Source organism: Mobula birostris, chromosome 3, assembly GCF_030028105.1.
Source record: "Mobula birostris isolate sMobBir1 chromosome 3, sMobBir1.hap1, whole genome shotgun sequence".
NCBI lineage: Eukaryota > Metazoa > Chordata > Chondrichthyes > Myliobatiformes > Myliobatidae > Mobula > Mobula birostris.
In genome coordinates, this window is record NC_092372.1 from 189,716,645 (window position 1) to 189,735,587 (window position 18,943).

Genomic DNA, 18,943 nt, shown 5'->3' on the forward strand with positions numbered 1-18,943 from the left:
GAGAAAGTGACAGGGTAGAGTGAAACGAAGCAGTAAAGGTGAGCTCATTCACTTCTTTAAAGTTAATTGAATCACTGACCGAGTACGCTGGGAAACCTGAACCAACAGTGAGACTAATCGTTGAACGACACTGTCGCTGGAAGTGAGGAAGTGGAAGCTGCAGGCTACATCAGAATCAGCAGTCAGTGCTTAAACACTCAAACACAAGAGTAAAACTGCAGATGCTGGAAATCCAAACAAGACACACAAAACACTGGAGGAACTCAGCAGGCCAGGCAACGTCTATGGAAAAGAGTACTATTGACGTTTTGGGCCAAAACCTTTCGGCAGGACTGGAGAGAAAAAGAAACACTCAATACTGCATTGTGCTCCCTATTGCCTCAATCAGCTGAGTGCATCAGGGTCTTTCAATACTTCTATTACACATCTGTTTAGAGTGTCCTTGTGTAAAGCTTGACTAGGTTCCACAGCATAATAGGCAAAGAAAAATAAAACCTGTAGCATGGTGCTTAGCCATCTTCCATTCTTCCTCAATGGAAACAAAGGGTTCGATCTTTAAATAACTTAGAATGAGCACAAGGCAGCCTGAAGTAACCAACAAATTAATTGAAATTTCATTTTCAATTCAAACCATGCACTATTATTTAACCTACAAATTACAATAAAGTTTGTCTTTTGTTTCCAATTTCAAAATTAAGTCACTGATAAGAGCAACTAGTTTAATTCTAAATGCCATCTGATTGGGCCTTCAACGTATTGCTGCAGTAGGCAGTATAAACCGGAATATTCATTTACTCCAGTACTGGATTAGCATTCTGGGCTGTGACATTATCTCTCCTTCCTCATTTCTCACTCCAACACTTGCCCAGTAACACTACCATCTACCCTATTCTCCCCAGCATCCCACCCGTATCCTATCACCATGCAAGAACAGAGTAATATCACAAACATGAGAAAACCTGCAGATGATGGAAATTAAACCAACGCACACAAAATGCTGGAGGAAGTTAGCAAGCCCAGCAGCATCTATGGGAAAGAGTAAAGAGTCGACGTTTTGGGCCGAGACCCCTCATCAGGACCGGATTACTCTTTACGCCGTCTGTTTACTCCTTCCTGTAGGTGCTTCCTGACTTACTAAGAACAGAGTGGCAATGGATTAAAGGTAGGTGATGCCCACACCCACTGAAAGCTGGAAGCGCCCCACACAATATGATCCCCACAGGAGGATCCTGAAATGGGCACCATTATAGAGAGGTTATATTTCAATACGGACATCAGAGCTCTATGTCAATTATGGGTCTCTAAGATGTTCTTAATGGACATTTGGGCAGGATGCTTGAAGTCTACTGCCTTCTATCGGTCAAGGTACATCCTGATATGTGGTCACTTTTTACAGGCAGGCTTATCAGCAGACTCTAAATGTGTAAGGAAAAGGTGCATTTTTAATAAATGCTTTGGAAGGGGTGGGGAGGGAGAGGGCTCAGAGTTAGCTGGAGTGCTGCTTGTCTTCCGACAAGTTAGTCTGGCCCACCTCATGTTTCCAAGTAACCGTAACCCTGGGTTTTGATCTCTCACATGGTACACTCCTACACAGGCTCCCCAGACCTGCACTGCAGTCAGCTTTGCATTGATTACAGCCAGTTTTCCACTGCCTGCTGCTGGTGAGCTGGCCAGGACTACACCTTGAGTACTGCTAACTTGTTAGCCTAAATACTATCAGAGTCCATTCCCCAAGGTGATTTAAGCCTCTGGCAGCTAAAACAACTAAAAACAATAACAAAACATTATCGGCCCCAAGGAAAGTAACTATAAAGAACAAAGTGAGAATTATTGTAATCAATCCTAAATTTTGTTTAAACTGTTCAGATAGTAGCACAAACGTTAAGTTGTTCATATTTCTGTTTGCTCCTTTTAATGGTGTGTTTAAGACTAATACTGAAGGTATCAAAGAAGTTCATACATTGTGAGCAATATATCACTTAATAGTAAACAAGAGAAAATCTGTGGATGTTGGAAATCCAAGCAACACACACAAAATGCAGCCTGAAACGCCAATTGTACTCTTTTCCACAGATGCTGCCTGATCTGTTGAGTTCCTCTTCCTCCAGTATTTTGTGTGTGTTGCTATCACTTAAAAGACCCAAATGTTAATCAGTCTAACATTAGAAAAATGTTGTATTCAATATACTATCTTTTGGTGTTGTTTTATGATTTAAAAAAAATAAACTGCTTGCTTTTCAAATTTTCTTACAGAGTCTGGGGGTGGATGATAATCCACCTGAACCCATTAAAGCCAATCAGAAAATGGAGTTCAACTTCTCCATTGGTTTTACAGATGAAAATGGTAAGAATACATTAAACAATGCAACCAGAAGTGCATTAAACACTGATTATCCAGGAAGGTTAGCCTTTGAATGCAATGTTTTAGTGCGACCTCTTATTTTTGGCCACTCTTGGCTTCTGCTTTCTCCAATCCTAGCTTGTTCATTTTTAGGAACATCATTTTTGATTCTAGGCCTTTGCTGCTTCTAGTTATCTATATTGTAAATGTCAATTATACCTGAAGGCTATTAGAACAGAAGGAAGAGAGTCATAGAACACTACAGCTCAGAAACAGGCCCTTTGGCCCATCTAGTCTGTGCCAAACCATTAATCTGCCTAATCCCATAGCCTTCCATGCCCCTTCCATTCATGTACCTATCCAAATTTCCCTTATTTGTTGAAATTGACCCTATATCCACCACTTGCACTGGCAGCTCATTCCATACTCCTACGATCCAACAAGTGAAGAAGTTCCCTTTCATGTTCCTTTTAAACTTCTCACCTTTCATCCTAAACCCATGACCACTAGTCTCAGTGGAAACAGTCTGCTTGCATTTGCCCTATCTATACCCCTCTTAATTTTGTATATCCCTATCATATCTGCCCTCAATTCTCTACGTTCTAGAGAATAAAGTCCTACCTTTCAACCTTTCCCTATAACTTATGAGCTCAAGTCTCAGCAATATCCCTGTAAATTTTCGCTGTGCTCTATCTGCCTGATTTATATCTTTCCTGTAGACAGATGAGCTAAGCTAAACACAATACTCCAAATTAGGCCTCACCAATGTCTTATACAATTTCAACATAACATCCCAACTCCTGTACTTAGTACATTGATATATGATGGGCAATATGCCAAAAGCTTTCTTTAACACCTTATCTGCTTTCAAGGCATTATGGATGCGTGTTTCCAGATCCCCCTGTTCCACCACACTCATCGGTGCCCTACCACTCACCATGACCTATTTGGTCCCCCCCAAAGTGCAGCACGGTTGCATTAAATTCCATCTGCCATTTTTCAGCCCATTTTTCTAACTGGTCTAGATCCCACTGCAAATTTGATAGTCTTCCTTGCTGTCCACCACACGCCCAGTCTTGGTGTCATCCGCAAATCTGCTGATCCAGTTAACCACTTTATCATCCAGATCATTGATAGAGATGACAAACAGCAATGGACCCAGCACCGTTCCCTGCAGCACACCACTGGTCACAGGCCTCCAGTCAGAGCAGCAACCATCTACAACCACTCTCTGACTTCTTCTACGAAGCCAATTTCTAATCCAATTTACTACCTCAACTTGAATGACAAGCGACTGAACACTCTTCCACTGCCTTGCCTTTATCAACTTTTCTGGTAACTTCATTCAAAAAGCTCTGTAAGATTGGTTAGATGCAACTTACCATGCACAAAGCCATGTTGACTATCCTTAATCAGTCCCTGTCTATCCAAATGCTTATATATCTAGTCCCTTAGAATACCTTCCAATAACTTTCCCACTACTTATGTCAGGCTCACCAGCCTATAATTTCCTGGTTTATTCTTAGAGCCTTTCTTAGACAATGGAACAACATCAGCTATACTCCAATCCTCCAGCACCTCACCAGTGGTTAAGGATGCTTTAAATATCTCTGCTAGGGCCCCTGCAATTTCTACACCAGCTCCCACAGGGTCCGAGGGAACATCCTGTCAGACCCTATGGATTTGTCCACCCTAATTTGCCTCAAGGCAGCAAACACCTCCTCCTCCTCTGTTACCGGTATAGGATCCATGACCTTGCTGCTGTATTGCCTCACATCTGTAGACTCCGTGTCCGTCTCTCGAGTAAATCGAAATGCAAAAAAATCCATCTCTTTCAGCTCCATGCATAGATTACCACTCCAGAGGACCACTTTTGTCCCTCCAGAGGACCAATTGTGCTCCTTGATATTCTTTAGCTCTTAACATACAGTATCTGTAGAAGCCATAGACCTTGTCCGCTAGAGTATTAGTCTTCTTTTAGCCCTCTTGATCCCTTTCTTAAGTGTTCTCCTGCATTTCTTATTCTTCTCAACTACATTATTTTTTTCCTGCCTGAATATACCTGCTATACACTTCCTTCTTTTCCATAACCAGGGACTCATACATCTCAAAAACCAAGGTTGCCCAAACCTGTTATCCTTCCCTTTTATTCTGACAGGAGCTTACAAACTCTGTACTCTCAAATTTTCACTTTTGTAGGCCTCGCACTTCTATCCCTCAATTCCCTTGCTATCTAAGAATATCAATCTTCATTGATTACACTCAGACTCCACAGTTCTCTTGCACGGAGAATTGCCAAAACATGCTGTTCTCTGAAGAAATCTATTCTCACCTCTGTCCTGAATGACCATCATCTTATTTCGAGACAATGACTTCTGATTCTAGATTCTCCAGCCTGGGGTAGCATCATCCCTTCATCTGCCTTGTCACCTAAGATCTCTTTACTCTAGTGCTCAAATCTTCTTGCAATGAAGACAAACATAATGTCTCTCTCATTGTTTGCTGTACCTGCAGGTCGACATTCAGTGACTCATGTACAAAGACTCACAGGTTTCTCAAAGCAGTAGCATCTTTCAATCTCTCATCACTTTAAAATAAACCACCTTCCTAGTTTTTCAATCAAATGAGATCACATTTTCCAAGACATATCCTATTTAACATTTCCTCAACAATTCTCCTGGCCTAAGTAAGTCCCTTCTGCAATCTTCTCTTTTCTCACCTTGTCATCCAGCATTTTATTATCAATAAATTTGGCAATATTATGTTTGGTGTCCTCCTCTAAATCATTCACATAGATTGTGAAAAGCCAGGGTCTTAGCATGGGTCTCCAGCATTCTAACCTGAAAATGACTTTATCCATTAGCATATCTTAACTAATGGTACAGTTAGTTGCAAGTATAGGATCCTTATTCTAAGTGATCGAAATGTGCTTAAATATCATACATGGTACCAAAAAGAAATTCAAAAGACACCATATTCTCTGTTTTCCTTTAGCTATTCAGTTAGTTACAACTTTGAAAATCAGTGGTAGATTTGTCAAACATGATTTCCTTTTCATTAACTTTTGTTGATGCTAAGTCTCCCTTTCCGTTTTACTTAATATGGAATTTTCCCTATCACTCTCTCTGCCTCTTAAATAGTGGGTTACACTTGCTATGCTCTGATCATTTGGAACAATTTGAGTCTATATGGAATTTTGAAAGATAACCAATGCATCCGCAGTCATATCTTTCAGAACTTTAGGTTGCATGGCATTAGGACCTGGAGATTTATCGTCTTTTGATCACATTCATTCCCACAATATCAGTATTTTTATTTTTGCCCTCACTAAGTGCATTGTTTTGCATTGTTCTTCACTATATTCTGATGGTTTTCTGCTCTTCCTACGTTTAGAAAATTAGAGGTAGAAGAATAAGAATTGAGGAATAATCTCAATTCTAAACTCAACAGGTAGATGTTGAGATGATACTTCCCCAGCCATGGACCATTGAACCAGGGGTCACAGTGACAAAATAAGAGGTTAGAACTTTGGAGCAAGAGGGAAGAAAAAACATCCAGACGGTAATGAATCTTGGAAATGTCAAAGCCAAGGTGGATGCAGAGGCTCAGTCGCTGAATACATTCACAACAGAGGTCGATACATTTTCTAAACAAGAGAAATTAAGATACAGTACTAGTAGCTGAAAGGAAAAGGGTTACAATGCTACAATAAATAAGTAATATTTTCTTTTTTTATTGCTGTTTCTTGGTTCCATCCAGATTGTTTTGTTCGAAGTTAGGAGCCTTTTTCTCTGTCGCCTGATCATGTGTGATACTCTTCTTCATTTTCCATTTTTCCCGTCCCTTCTAAAAGTTAAGCACCCTAAAATATTTATTTCCCAAATCCGGTCACCTTAAAATCAGATTTTCTAAACAGCTATTGGATTGTACCTATTTCTGCCCTCAATTCATCTAGCTTGTTACAAATGTCATATGCGCTCAGATAAAGAGCCTTTATTTTAACTTTTCTACCACTTATTATGGATTCTGACACTGTCGATACACAATTGCATGCTTGTATGCTCTGTGCATGATATGCAATTGCAAAGAAAACAGGTGAACTACTTTAACTTTTCCTCACATCTTATTTTTTTCAATAAAATCAAAAATTCTCCTCTGTGGTTTCTCAAGGGCATAAAGATTGATGCTTTGGGACAACAGAAATGATATATCTCCGATGTAAGAGTAGAAATATAAATTTCCTTTTCTGTTGAAGATTGATCTAACAAAAAAACAACTTCAGATTCCTTGTGTGAAGGAGTATTTGGCTATGAAACTTGTTACTTGAACATACACCCCAGTTACCTTATAAGGTAACCATAGCCTTCAGCCAGTAGCAGATGTCATCAGGTGGTTCCCAACCTTCACCGAGTGTTTCAACCCTTAACCATGACACGCTCCAGTTGGTGGGCCGGCAGTGGTGGCCAAATCACTGCCCATCTGCTCCTGGCTTCCAGCTTCCCTCCTTTTGCCTACTCCAAATCCAACAAGAGGCTCATTCTGCCTCTTCCCCCATCCTACGAGCTGCTTGCTTTTTGCTCCTTTTGTTCAGGCCCAGATCTGACAACAACCGCCATGCTGATTCGGCTGGGAAACCTCTGCAGCCGATCTCCACAGGGAACAACCATGCCTGCCCTCCCTTGTCTTTACACTCCTGCACTAAGGGCTGGTACTTCAAGGCCTTTCTCTCGTGGGCCTCTTCTCATCCCTCCTCCCACGGCACAGTCAGCTCAACCAGAATTATTTTCCTGTCTTCAGTTGACCACAGTACAATGTCCAGGCGTAGGGTTGTGTGCACCACATCCGGGAAACTGCAACCTCCTTCCCACATCGACCCTCATCTCCCAGGACCTGGCCGTTAGCAGCAGATTGGGCTTTGGTTGTTTGGCTACGAAAGGCCTGGCTCCCTCTTTAATGAAAGTGATGGCCTTCCTCAAATCTGTGCCAGCCGTCCTCTTCTTGCATCTCTCTCGCTCTAGTGTCAGCAAGAGCCAGAAGCACCTTATCATGGCGCCACCTATACTGTCCTTGAGTTAGAGCTGTTTTACACCCGGACAGTATATGAGCCAGTGTCCCCTTTTGACCACAGAGCTTACAGTTCGGGTCCTCTCATTCCCCCATGTGTACAGATGTAATGGTGAAGGAACGGTGTCATACACAGATCGCAAGAGGAAGGTAATACAGAAGGGCTCCAGTCTCCATAACTCTGCCCATGAGATCTTGCGCTTAGGCAGATCCCATTTTGTCCAGGCACCCTGGGACCCTTGTTCCACTGCCTTTGACATCTGCTTCTCTTCCTCACGAATCTGTACTTCTGTCTGTACCATGTCTCGCCTGTCCCTTATGCTTGCGTCTCCCCACTGCTGGAAGTGAACTGAGCCGAGGCCTTGCAGCCCAACACAGGTGTTGCCGATGATACCTCGCAGCTTCAGAGAACACACTGCCGGCCCCACAGCTGCGTTGGCTGCCCACCTGCGCCCAGATCTGGTTGTAACGCCTGGTTGCTTTACCAAGACGTCATTGGAATCTCTCAAGCTTAATAAGGCTCTGCATTTTGCCACCTTGAATTCCTCCACAACAGGTGACAGGGGAAGCTGCAGTTGCCCAGATCAAATACAGAGGCCCACTGAAGAGAAGCTTGGGGGAACTCCCAACCATCTCCGCAGGTGCTTGTTGATTTTCCTCTCAATGCCCTCTACAGCAGTCATGGGGAACTCATAAAGTGTGAAGAGCCAGAAGAGGCATGGGCAGAAGGCCGTATTGGTACAGCCAGGTCTTGAATTTACCGGGAAGTTCGGATTTGTCAATCTTCTTCAGCTATTCATTTATCTGCTTCACAGCATTGGTGACATTGACACAATTGTCAGTGACACATTAAACCACTTCCCCAAGCATTTAATCGGGTTATCTTCGATGGAAGGGATGACCCTACCCTGAACTTGGAGGCTAAACTTGCTAGTAACTTTGCCCTTTCTGATCACCATACACCTGGACTTCTTAGCCTTGAAGGACATCCTCGCCCAAGTGGCTACATTGTCCAGGGTTTCCAATACCCACCTTGCTTGGACATGTGACACAGTTGTTATAGTGATGTCGTCCATGAACCCTCGTAGAGCTGGCTGAACAATGCCCGACTCCAGCGTTGGGCCACGGGTTACATTTCTTTTCCAATGTTATTAATTCCCTTCCAATTCTTCACTGCACATGAGTGTTGCTGCACCCCTTAATAGGTTTTTTTCACTTTGACCCAACGCCTTTGAGCCAAGTATTCATTCACTCAGCTGAAATGTGACAAATATACAAATGCAATCAGTCCATAAAGAAACGTACGTATATGACTATTCTACTATATACATGAAATATGGAGAAAAGGGAGACAGAACATCCAACACAAAAAAAGATTACATTTACTTAAGGTGAGGGGAAAGTACAAAGGAGATGAGTGAGGCAAATTACTTACGCAGACTGGAATACACTGCTAGGGTCAGTGGTAGAGGGAAATAGCATAGCAGTGTTTAAGAACATTTTAATATACGGAGAAGGGAGGTATAGAGTCAATGTTCAGGGAAGATGGATTACATTAATTAGGATTCATTCCTTTCATTAGGTTCGCACATTATCATGGGCCAAGGGGCCTGTCCCGTTCTATATTATTTTATGTTCTATAAAATGTAGTTCCGGGTGGGAATGAAGTTGATGAGGAAGGAAAAAGTCTAATCCCCTAAGCATTTGAGTTAATTGAGTGTTAAAAGGTTAAAAAGCTCAAAGAGAATCTCAATGTGATTCAAACTCAAGTCAGAAGCATTTCTGGAGGGGCTGAAAGTCTTGAGCAACATGCACAAAATGCTGGAGGAACTCAACAAGTCATAGAACAAGTTTGGAGAAAATTCCGATGAAGGGTCTCGGCCCTAAAGAAGTGTCTCTCTCAAAATATCATAAAACCATAAGACATAGGAGCAGAATTAGGCCATTTGGCCCATCAAGTCTGCTCTGCCATTCCATTATGGCTGATTTATTATCCCTCTCAACCCCATTCTCTAGCCAACTCCTGTAACCTTTGACTCCCAGATGATTCTAGAACCAATCAATCTCCACCTTATATATACCTCGAGACTTCTCCTGCACAGCCATCTGTGGCGATGAATTCCACAGATTCAGTACACTCTGGCTAAAAAAATGTTTTCATCATCTCTGGTCTAAATGGACATCCCTCAATTCTGAGACTGTGCCTCCTGGTCCTAGACTCCCCTGTTATAGGAAACATCCTTTCTACATCCACTTTATTCAGACCTTTCAATATTAAATAGGTTTTAATGAGATATCCCCTTCATTCAACTAAACTCCAATGAGTACAGGACCACAGCCATCAAATGCTCATATGTTAACCCTTTCATGCCTGGGATTAATCTCGTGAACCTCCTCTGGACCCTCTCCAATGGCAGCACATCTTTTCCTAGAGGGGCCCAAAACTGCTCGCAATATTCTGTGTGGTCTGACCAATGCTTCTGTGTTACATACTTGCTTTCATATTCTAGCCTTCTTCTCGAAATGGATGCAAACATTGCATTTGCCTTCCTTACCACCAACTCAAGCTGAAGTTAAGCTTTACAGAATCCTGCACGAAGACTCCCAAGTTCCTCTGGCACCTCTGATTTTTTAAATTTAATTTTTTTCTCCATTTAGAAAATAGTCCACGCCGAGGTTCCTCCTGCCAAAGAACATGACCATGCACTTCCCTACACAATATTCTATCTGTCACATCTTTGCCCATTTTCCCAATTTGCTTAAGTCCTTCTGCAGACACCGTGCTTCCACAACACTACCTGTCTCTCCACTTATCTTCGTATCATCTGCAAATGTGGCCACAAACTCATCAAATCCTTCAACCAAATCATTGACATACAACGTGAAAAGAAGCACTCCCGATACTGTCCCCTGCACAACACCACCAGTCACCAGCAGCCAACCAGAAAAGGCCCCTTTTGTTCTCACTCTTTGCCTCCTGCCTGTCAATCTTCTCTTTATCCTAGTACCTTTCCTGTAATACCATGGGCTCTTATCTTGTTCAGTAGCCTCATATTCAGCTCCTAAAAACATTGCCATTTTTACATGCATTCCTGTCTCCCATTGTAATTTGTAGCCCACATCCTGTCTGCTGTTCTGAGGCCTGTATATAACTTTAATAAGGGTCTTTTTAGCCTTGCAGTTTCTTAACTCTAACCGCAAGGATTTTGCATCTTCTCATCCTATGTCACCTCTTTCCAACGATTTGATTTCATTTTTTACGGATAGGGGCACCACAGCCCCTTTGCCTACCTGCCTGTGGTTTTGATACCATGTATATTCTAGGATGCCAAGACTCAGAGATGCCCACAACATCATTCCTGCCAATATCAAACTGAGCTACAAGATCATCTACTTTATTCAGCATACAGTGTGCATTCAAATGGTTTTTCACCTGGAACCTACCAGCCTTCTCCTTCCCACCCTCCCCCAACCTTCTTTATAGGGCCTCTGCCCCTTCCCTCTTCAGTCCTTGACAAAGGGTTCCAGCCCGAAACGTTGACTCATCGTTTCCACAGATGCTGCCTGACCTGCTGAGTTCCTCCGGCGTGTTGTGAGTGCATTCAAATATAACACCTTCAGTCCTGTATTCATCACCCTTATTGATTTTGGCCTCCTGTTACACTTTAACTCATCCCACTGACTGTAGTTCTGCCCTGTCATCTGCCTGTTCTCCTCACAGCCTCACTGCACACTGCATCGAGTTGTATGTCAGCTGCCTCATCCTCAGCCCTATCATTCTGCTGCCCATCCCCCTGCCAAGTTAGGTGAAACTTTTCCCAACAGCTCTAGCAAGTGTGGCCGCATGGATATTGGTCCCCCTCAGGTTCAGGTGTAACCCAATCTTTGTGTACAGGTCATACCTCCCCAGAAGAGGTCCCAATGATCCAGAAATCTGCAACTCTGACCCCTGCACCAAGTCCTCAGGCACGCGTTCATCTGCCTCATCATCCTGTTCTTAACCTCACTGGCATGTGACACAGGCAGCAATCCAAACATTATTACCCAGGAGGTCCTGCTTTTCAGCCTACTGCCTAACTCCCTGTATTCTTTCTTTAGGACCTCCTCCCATTTCCTACCTGTATTGTTGATACCAATATGTACCACAACTTTCTGCTGTTCAACTTCCCCCTTTAGAATACTAAGGACTTGATCCAAGACATCCCTGACCCTGGCACCTGGGAAGCATCATCCACAGAACCTGCTTCCTGCTCCTCTAGTTACAGAATCCCCTACGACTACTGCATTCCTTTTCTCCTCACTTCCCTTCTGAGCACAGAGCCAGGCTCTGAAGTTATCATGGAAAGTGGAGGTCTTCCAGATTTCCCACATCTCATACCACTACCTCCGGATCCATTCTCAGCCCACTAGCTACGTACCAACAGAAAATAAAACTTGCTAGAAGCTTTCCAACTTACTTGCTTATTTAGAACCTGTGCTTGCCCAAGCCTGTTGAGCCAAGGCCAGCCACTCAAACACTGGCCCACTCCAACAAGTGTAAGCTCCGCTTACAGTTTTGTTTTTATTGGCCCGGCATTGATTTCAGACAGCCGAAGGAGAGCTGAAAGTTTCCAAGCTGCTTTTAAACCTTGCCCTGCTTCAGCATCGAGCAACCTTTCGTGCTGATTTCAGCTTGTCAATACCAGCAACTTATTTCCCTTCACAGATGCTGCCTGGCCTGCTGAGTTCCTCCAGCAATTTTTGCATGCTATCTCACTCATCCACTCCCAATTTTAACAGAGCTAGCAGTAGGGTACAAATACCCAACAAATTGCAAGAGGTGGGTCAGTTGCTGAAGCCATTCGTTTTATCAGCATCTCAATTTTGCTGGTCAAGTATTCCCTAAAGCTGCCTTCCCTCTATTTAGCACTTCACTATGTAGAAAATAGATTGATTAATTGAACTTAGCCTGAGGAAAATGGCTTCTTACTTCCCCACGTTAAACTCCATCAGCTACTAAAACCAAAGTCTCCATTGCAAATCACTGTTCTCATTGACACTATCTAATGTGCAACCTACCTTGATAAACATAATAGGAGAAATTAGGCTATTCAGCCTGTCGAGTCTGCTCTGCTGATTTATTTCCCTCTCAACCCATTCTCCTGCCTTTTCCCTGTAACCTTTAATACTCGAGCAAATCAAGAACCTTACAACTCTGCTTTAAATATACCCTCTGACTTCGCCTCTACAGCCATCTGTGGTAATGAGTTTTACAGATTTCAACATCCTCTGGCTAAAAAAAATCCTCCTTAGCTCTGATCTAAAGGGATATTCTTGTATTCTGAAGTTGTGCCCTTTAGTGCTAGACTCCCTCACTATTGGAAACATCCTCTCTACATCTACTCTGTCTAGTCCTTTCAGTATTCAGTAGGGTTCATTCTCCTAAACTCCAGTGAGTACAGGCACAGAGCCATCAAATGCTTCTCATCGTTCAACCCTTTGATTCCCAGGATCATCCTCGTGAACCTCCTCTGGTCTATCCAATGCCAGCACATCCTTTCTTAGATAAGGGCCCAAAACTGGTCTCAATACTCCAAATGCAGTCTAACCAATACCCAATAAAGCTAACATTGTATTTGCCTTCCTTACTACTGACTCAACTCAACTTGCAAGTTAACCTTCGGGGACTCCTGCATTTGGACTTCCAAGTCCCTTTGCGCGAATGATTTCTGAATTCACTCCCAACTCAGAAAATAGCCTATACCCTGATTCCTTTCACCAAAGTGCTTGATGCTGCCTGTAAACCTTGGCATACAGCCTTCACTAATATCTGAATAAACTCCATTGTTATATTTATGGAATAATCACAGCTACAATCACCAACTAATTCCAGTGATCATGTTAATAAAGATTGCTTTCCCCTTCAACACCATCCCAGCTATTTGTAGATCGTGGTGTGCCTGAGATTGCAAGTGTGCTAGACAATTAAATCCCTGATGTATGCATATATTCTGGGATTATGTTAGCAGTGAGTACACAACCTAAATGGTTAAAGAGATTATCAGACATTTCACGCAACGTAATTACACAGAAGGCATTATTTTTCAATGTAGTTATTGTACTGTTTATTCGGTTTTAGATCCAGCAGTGTTGGTCATTACCACAGCTAACGGGGGCTTTCATCACTGCTGTTGAATTAAAAGGAGCTTTCCCAGTCCATTTGCTTCTCTGGATGTGTCCTTTCGAAGGCACTTATCATGTCTTAGTGTAGGTTTCTTCCATCATTCTCCCTCATACCAAAAATAGATTGGTAGGTTAATTGCCCACTGAGCATTGACCCTAATGTATAGATCAGTGATAGAATCCATGAGGAGTTAATGGGAATATGGGATAAATGAAATTGAATTGGGTGTTTTATGGTCAACACTGATGGTGTAGGCAGAGGGCCTATACCCATGCTGTATGATTAATATGATTTTATGACTATAAGCCCTTTAGCTAAGAACTGCTGAAGAATGCAGAACCACTCGTGAGGAGATCTGAGAATACAGGTAGATTCTTCATTTGACTGTTGGGTCTTCCACATAGCTAAGTTGCTAGCCAAAGCTAAACTGAACAAAGCAGGAATTTACTTCTGGAGTTCTTAAAGATTCTGACAGTTTCACCTCAGTTATTAGAACGGATCCAAATCTAATTTCGGCTGTGCTCTGAGTTTTCAGATTGGGTTATGTACGTCAGCTTTGACTTATGCCTCATAAAAACCTTTCAGCCAGAGTAATTTGAAGTAGTTTTGTGTTGTGCTTCATCCATAATTGAACTGAGTATAGAATCATTGAATCAGCAACCCTAATGTAAAGGAAGCACTTCACATTTAAAAAACTGCTTTATTAATCCCACTAAGATTCATTTCACATCTGACAAGCATCATCCCTGAAGGCTATGTTCAGAGGTCCACAGTGACAGGAGAGTAACCAAATGCACTATTTATTCTTCTTCAGAATTTGGTCCCTTGGATCTACCATTCCATTTTCATATTGCTCCTTTTTTCCTTTGTTCCATTAGAGTCTCTCAAATCACTTGAAGAAACTGACTTTGATGCTTTAATGGCAGACTTGATGCAAGGGATCGATGAGGCAGAGAAAGCCACTGCCATTAAAGCTGAACCTTCACCAGCACCAGCTGTGACACCAAATGTTCCAAATTTCCATTCAAAAGGACCGCCAAAGCCACCGGTCAGACACACTGAGCCATCTAGTCATGATTTACCACCACCCCCTGTGGACTTGTTTCCCCCAGTCCCTTCTGTTTCTCTGCCTGATCCATTACCACCCCCTCCGGAACCTACAGAGCCATTAACAGAGGTAAGAATTCAGTAACATTTTGGTTTTCTGGGGAAAAGTATTGAAAGTTTTGAAACTTACTGTCCAGAGTTATATTTACATGTGAATGTCCTGGGCATAAAAGACTATAAAACTACTGCCAGTAAATATAAATGGGTGCAATAGTTAGAAAGGATATGGTGGACTGAAGAGCTTGTTTCTGTACACTGCATGGCTCTCTATAAATCTATTTGAACACATTCACAGGAGGGTGCCTGTGCCTATGAAACTAACGTCCTGCATAAGGCAACAAATTGAGAAATTGAGATAAGAAAAGAGGAAGAAACTGGTTTGAGAAATTAAAATTAGAAATGAGGAAAATGGTATGAATTTCTTTGCCATAGGTTGAGTGCAGTGAGTTTTGATGATCACGCTGTATCTGTATTTGGAATAATTGCTGACAACAAAGTTCCATCATTATTGCTGATAGAAACAAGTCTCCAGAGCAAGTGTTTGATTACTTAAGTCAAAGGTTCATTCTATTATTGCTGTCAGTTAATAATGTAATCCATATTAGTTACTATAAAGAAAGCACAATGACGATATGTAGTCACAGTAAAAACCTCTGCAAGACCTTTATTGTCTTGTAAAGCAGAAAAAGGCTTGCTAATGATTGAACACAGAAGAAGGTAATTTAATCCATCATATCCCTGTCAGTTCCATGGAAAACAACCTTTTTAGTCCCATTTTCTTGCTTTCTTGTTTCTATTCCCATGACTTTTCAAACAATGAGTTCGTAAGCATCCCTACTTTTGCTGTAAATATGTTTATTTCTCATACTTTAATTATGCATCCAGTGGCCACTTAATTAGGTGCACCTCTACGCCTGCTCTTTAATGCAAATATCTAATTAATCTATCGTGTGGTAGCGACTCTACATAAAAGCATACAAATGTGGTCAAGAGGTTCAGTTCAAACAACAGAATGGGGAAGAAATGTGATCTAAGTGACTTTGACCAAGGAATGATTGTTGGTGCCAGACAGGGTGGTTTGAGTATCTGAGAAACTGCTGATCTCCTGGGATTTTCACACACAATAGTCTCCAGAGTTCACAAAACAAACCAAAAAAAATCAGTCGGTAGCAGTTCTGTGGGCAAAAATGCCTTGTTAATGAGAGAGGTCAGAAGAAAATGGCCAGACTGCTTCAAGATGACAAGGAGACAACAGTAATTCAAATAACCACACATTACAACAGTGGTGTGCAGAACAACATCCTGAATACACCACACATCAAACCTTGAAGTGGATGGGTTACAGGTGCAAAAGACCACGAACATACACTCAGTGGCTATTTGAGGCCTTCAAAAGCAACATTTTTAGATGACAAAGCTTCTATGTGCCTGTCAGAATAAACGGTAAAGATAACAAATGTAGAGAACTTTGGTTTTCTAGAGATATTAAGGCACCAGTTAAGAGAAAAAGGAGGTACATAGCAGGTATAGGAGGGTAGAACAAATGAGGAGCTTATGGAGTATAAGAAAAGCAAGAGAACAATTAAGAAAGAAATCAAAAGGGCCAAAAGAAGGCATGAAGTAGCTCAAGCAGACAAGGTGGAGGAGAATCCTAAGGGATTCTACACATATGTTAAGAACAAAAAGATTGCAATGGACAAAGCTGGTCCTCCAGAAGATCAGAATAGTAATCCATGTGTGGAGCCAAAATAGATGGGGGAGAATCTTTTTTTCATCTTTTTTTTAGTCAGGAGATGAATACAGATTCCATGGAGGTGAGGCAAAGAGGCATCAACCTCATGAACCCTGTATAGATTACAGAGGAGGAGGTGTTTGTTATCCTGAGGCAAATCAGGGTGGATAAATCCCCAGGGTCTAATAAGGTGTTCACGTCCCCTATGGGAGGCAAGTGCAGAAATTGCTGGGGCCCAGGCAGAGATATTTACATCATCCTTAGTGATAGGAGACGTGCTAGAGGATTGGAGGATAGCCAATGTTTTTCCCCTGTTTAAAAGAAAGCTCTAAATTCAAGCCAGGAAATTATAGGCTGGTAAGTCTGACATCAGTTGTGGGAAAGTTATTGGAAGGTATTCTAAGGGACCATGTATAATGTATATAAGTATTTGGATAGATATGGACTGATTAAGAATAGTCAGCATTTGTGCGTGGTAGGTCATGTCTAACCAACTTTATAGAGTTTTTTGAGGAATTTACCAGAAAAGTGGATGAAGGTAAGGCAGTGGATGTTGTCTACATGGACTTTATCAAGTCATTTGACAAGGTCCCGCATGGGTGTTTGGTCAAGAAGGTTCAGTCGCTCAGCATTCAAGATGAGGTAGTAAATTGGATTAGGCATTGGCTTTGTCTGAGAAGCCAGAGAGTGGTAGTAGATGGTCACCTCTCTGACTGGAGGTCTGTGGCTAGTGATCGGTACTGGGTCCATTGTTGTTTGTTATCTATATCAATGATCTGGATGATAACGTGATTAACTGGATCAGCAAATTTGCGGATGACACCAAGATTATGGTGTAGTGGAGAGTAAGGAAGGCTATCATGGCTCGCAGAGTGTTCTGCATCAAATGGAAAAACGGACTGAAAAATGGCAGATGGAATTTAATGCAGACCAATGTGAGGTTTTGCACTTTATAGGATCAAACAGGGTTGGTCTTACACATTTAATAGTAGGGCACTGAGGAGTGTGCTAAAACAAAGGGATCTGGGAATACAGGTCCTTAATTTAGTGAAAGTGGCAACAGAGGTAGATAGGGTCACGAAGAAAGCTTTTGGCACATTGGCCTTCAAAAATCAAAGTACTGAATGCAGGAGATGAGATGTTATGTTGAAGTTGTATAAGACGTTGGTGAGGTCTAATTTGAAGTATTGTGTGCAGTTTTGGTCAGCTACCTACAGGAAAGATGTAAACAAGGTTGAAAGAGTACAGAGAAAATTTACAAAGATGTTGCTGGGTCTGGTGGACCTGAACTTTAACAGAAGATTGAATAGGTTAGGACTTTATTCCTTAGAATGTAGAAGATTGAGAGGAGATTTGATGGAGGTATACAAAATTATGAGGGACATAGATGGGGTAATTGCATTCTGGCTTTTTCCACTGAGATTGGGTGGGATTACAACCAGAGGTCATTGGTTAAGGATGAAATATGAAAAGTTTAAGGGGAACATGAGGGGAAATTTCTTCACTCGGAGGGTTATGAGAGTGTGGAATGAGTTGCCAGCACAAGTGGTGCATGTAAGCTCAATTTCAATGTTGAAGAGAAGTTTGGATAGGTACATTGATGGTAGGGATATGGAGGGCTATGGCCCTGGTGCAGCTTGATGGGAGCAGGCAGTTTAAGTGGCTTCAGCATGGACAACATGGGCTGAAGGGCCTGTTTCTGTGTGTACTTCTCTATGACTTTATCAGGTACAGAAAATACCTTATGAAGTGACCACTGAGTTAACTTTACTCTTCACTTCCCTTGGTCCTTAAACCATTGCTGGAGGAGTAACTTCTCTCTGTTTAGCAAACGTACCATATTCTTGGGCATTCTTATCTAAATATATCAAGCACTTTCAGAAGATGTAGAGGAAATTTTCTCAAATGAAACAAGGGAACAATGATTGTACCAACACACAGTGTCCAGAAATAAGTAAAAGAGTTCTGCTGTTGCAGAGAAGGTAGAATTTGACAGAATTGTCCAAAATCATAAAAAAGGAAGAAGTGATCTACTGCCTGGTGAGTTAGTAACCAGAGGGTGACTACCTAAGATAATACGTAAAAGAAAAAGAAACAAATATTGGAACACCCAAGGTCACAGATAGCTTGACTAATGGAAATCTGACTTCACACAAATTCTCCCATACATTTTTAAAGAAGTTTTCATAACAGTGATAATAATGAAATGTTTCATGATATTTATTAATGACTGGAGACAGTACATATTCCATTAGTTTAATTATGGGTAGTGTTAGGATGAACGTACATTAGAATTAAAGAATTGTAGCAAGTGTATGTAGAGTCACATGATATAGGTGGCAGTAGAGGATGGACTTTTCTGACAGGGTCATAGACTTACGAGAAATCTGGTTGCAGATTGTTGTCAGGAACAGAACCTTTTCAGAACCATGAACTGCCTGTAATAGGGAACAAAGGGCCATGAAGCAAATTCAGTAAGTACTGTGAGGAAGCAGCAGGAGATTGGGATGAATTGGTAGCTCTTTCAAAGAGTAGC

The 18,943-nt window shown here is 41.9% G+C and overlaps 1 protein-coding gene across 1 annotated transcript in view; it reads left to right on the forward strand.

Annotated features, from left to right (window-relative positions):
• apbb1ip (amyloid beta (A4) precursor protein-binding, family B, member 1 interacting protein) overlaps window positions 1-18,943 on the forward strand; it is a 139,757-nt gene that overhangs the window by 55,384 nt on the left and 65,430 nt on the right. Inside the window, exons 3-4 of the mRNA XM_072253863.1 lie at window positions 2,254-2,344; window positions 14,447-14,745. Of these exons, the coding sequence (XP_072109964.1) occupies window positions 2,254-2,344; window positions 14,447-14,745 (390 nt within the window). The remainder of the gene's footprint in view (window positions 1-2,253; window positions 2,345-14,446; window positions 14,746-18,943) is intronic.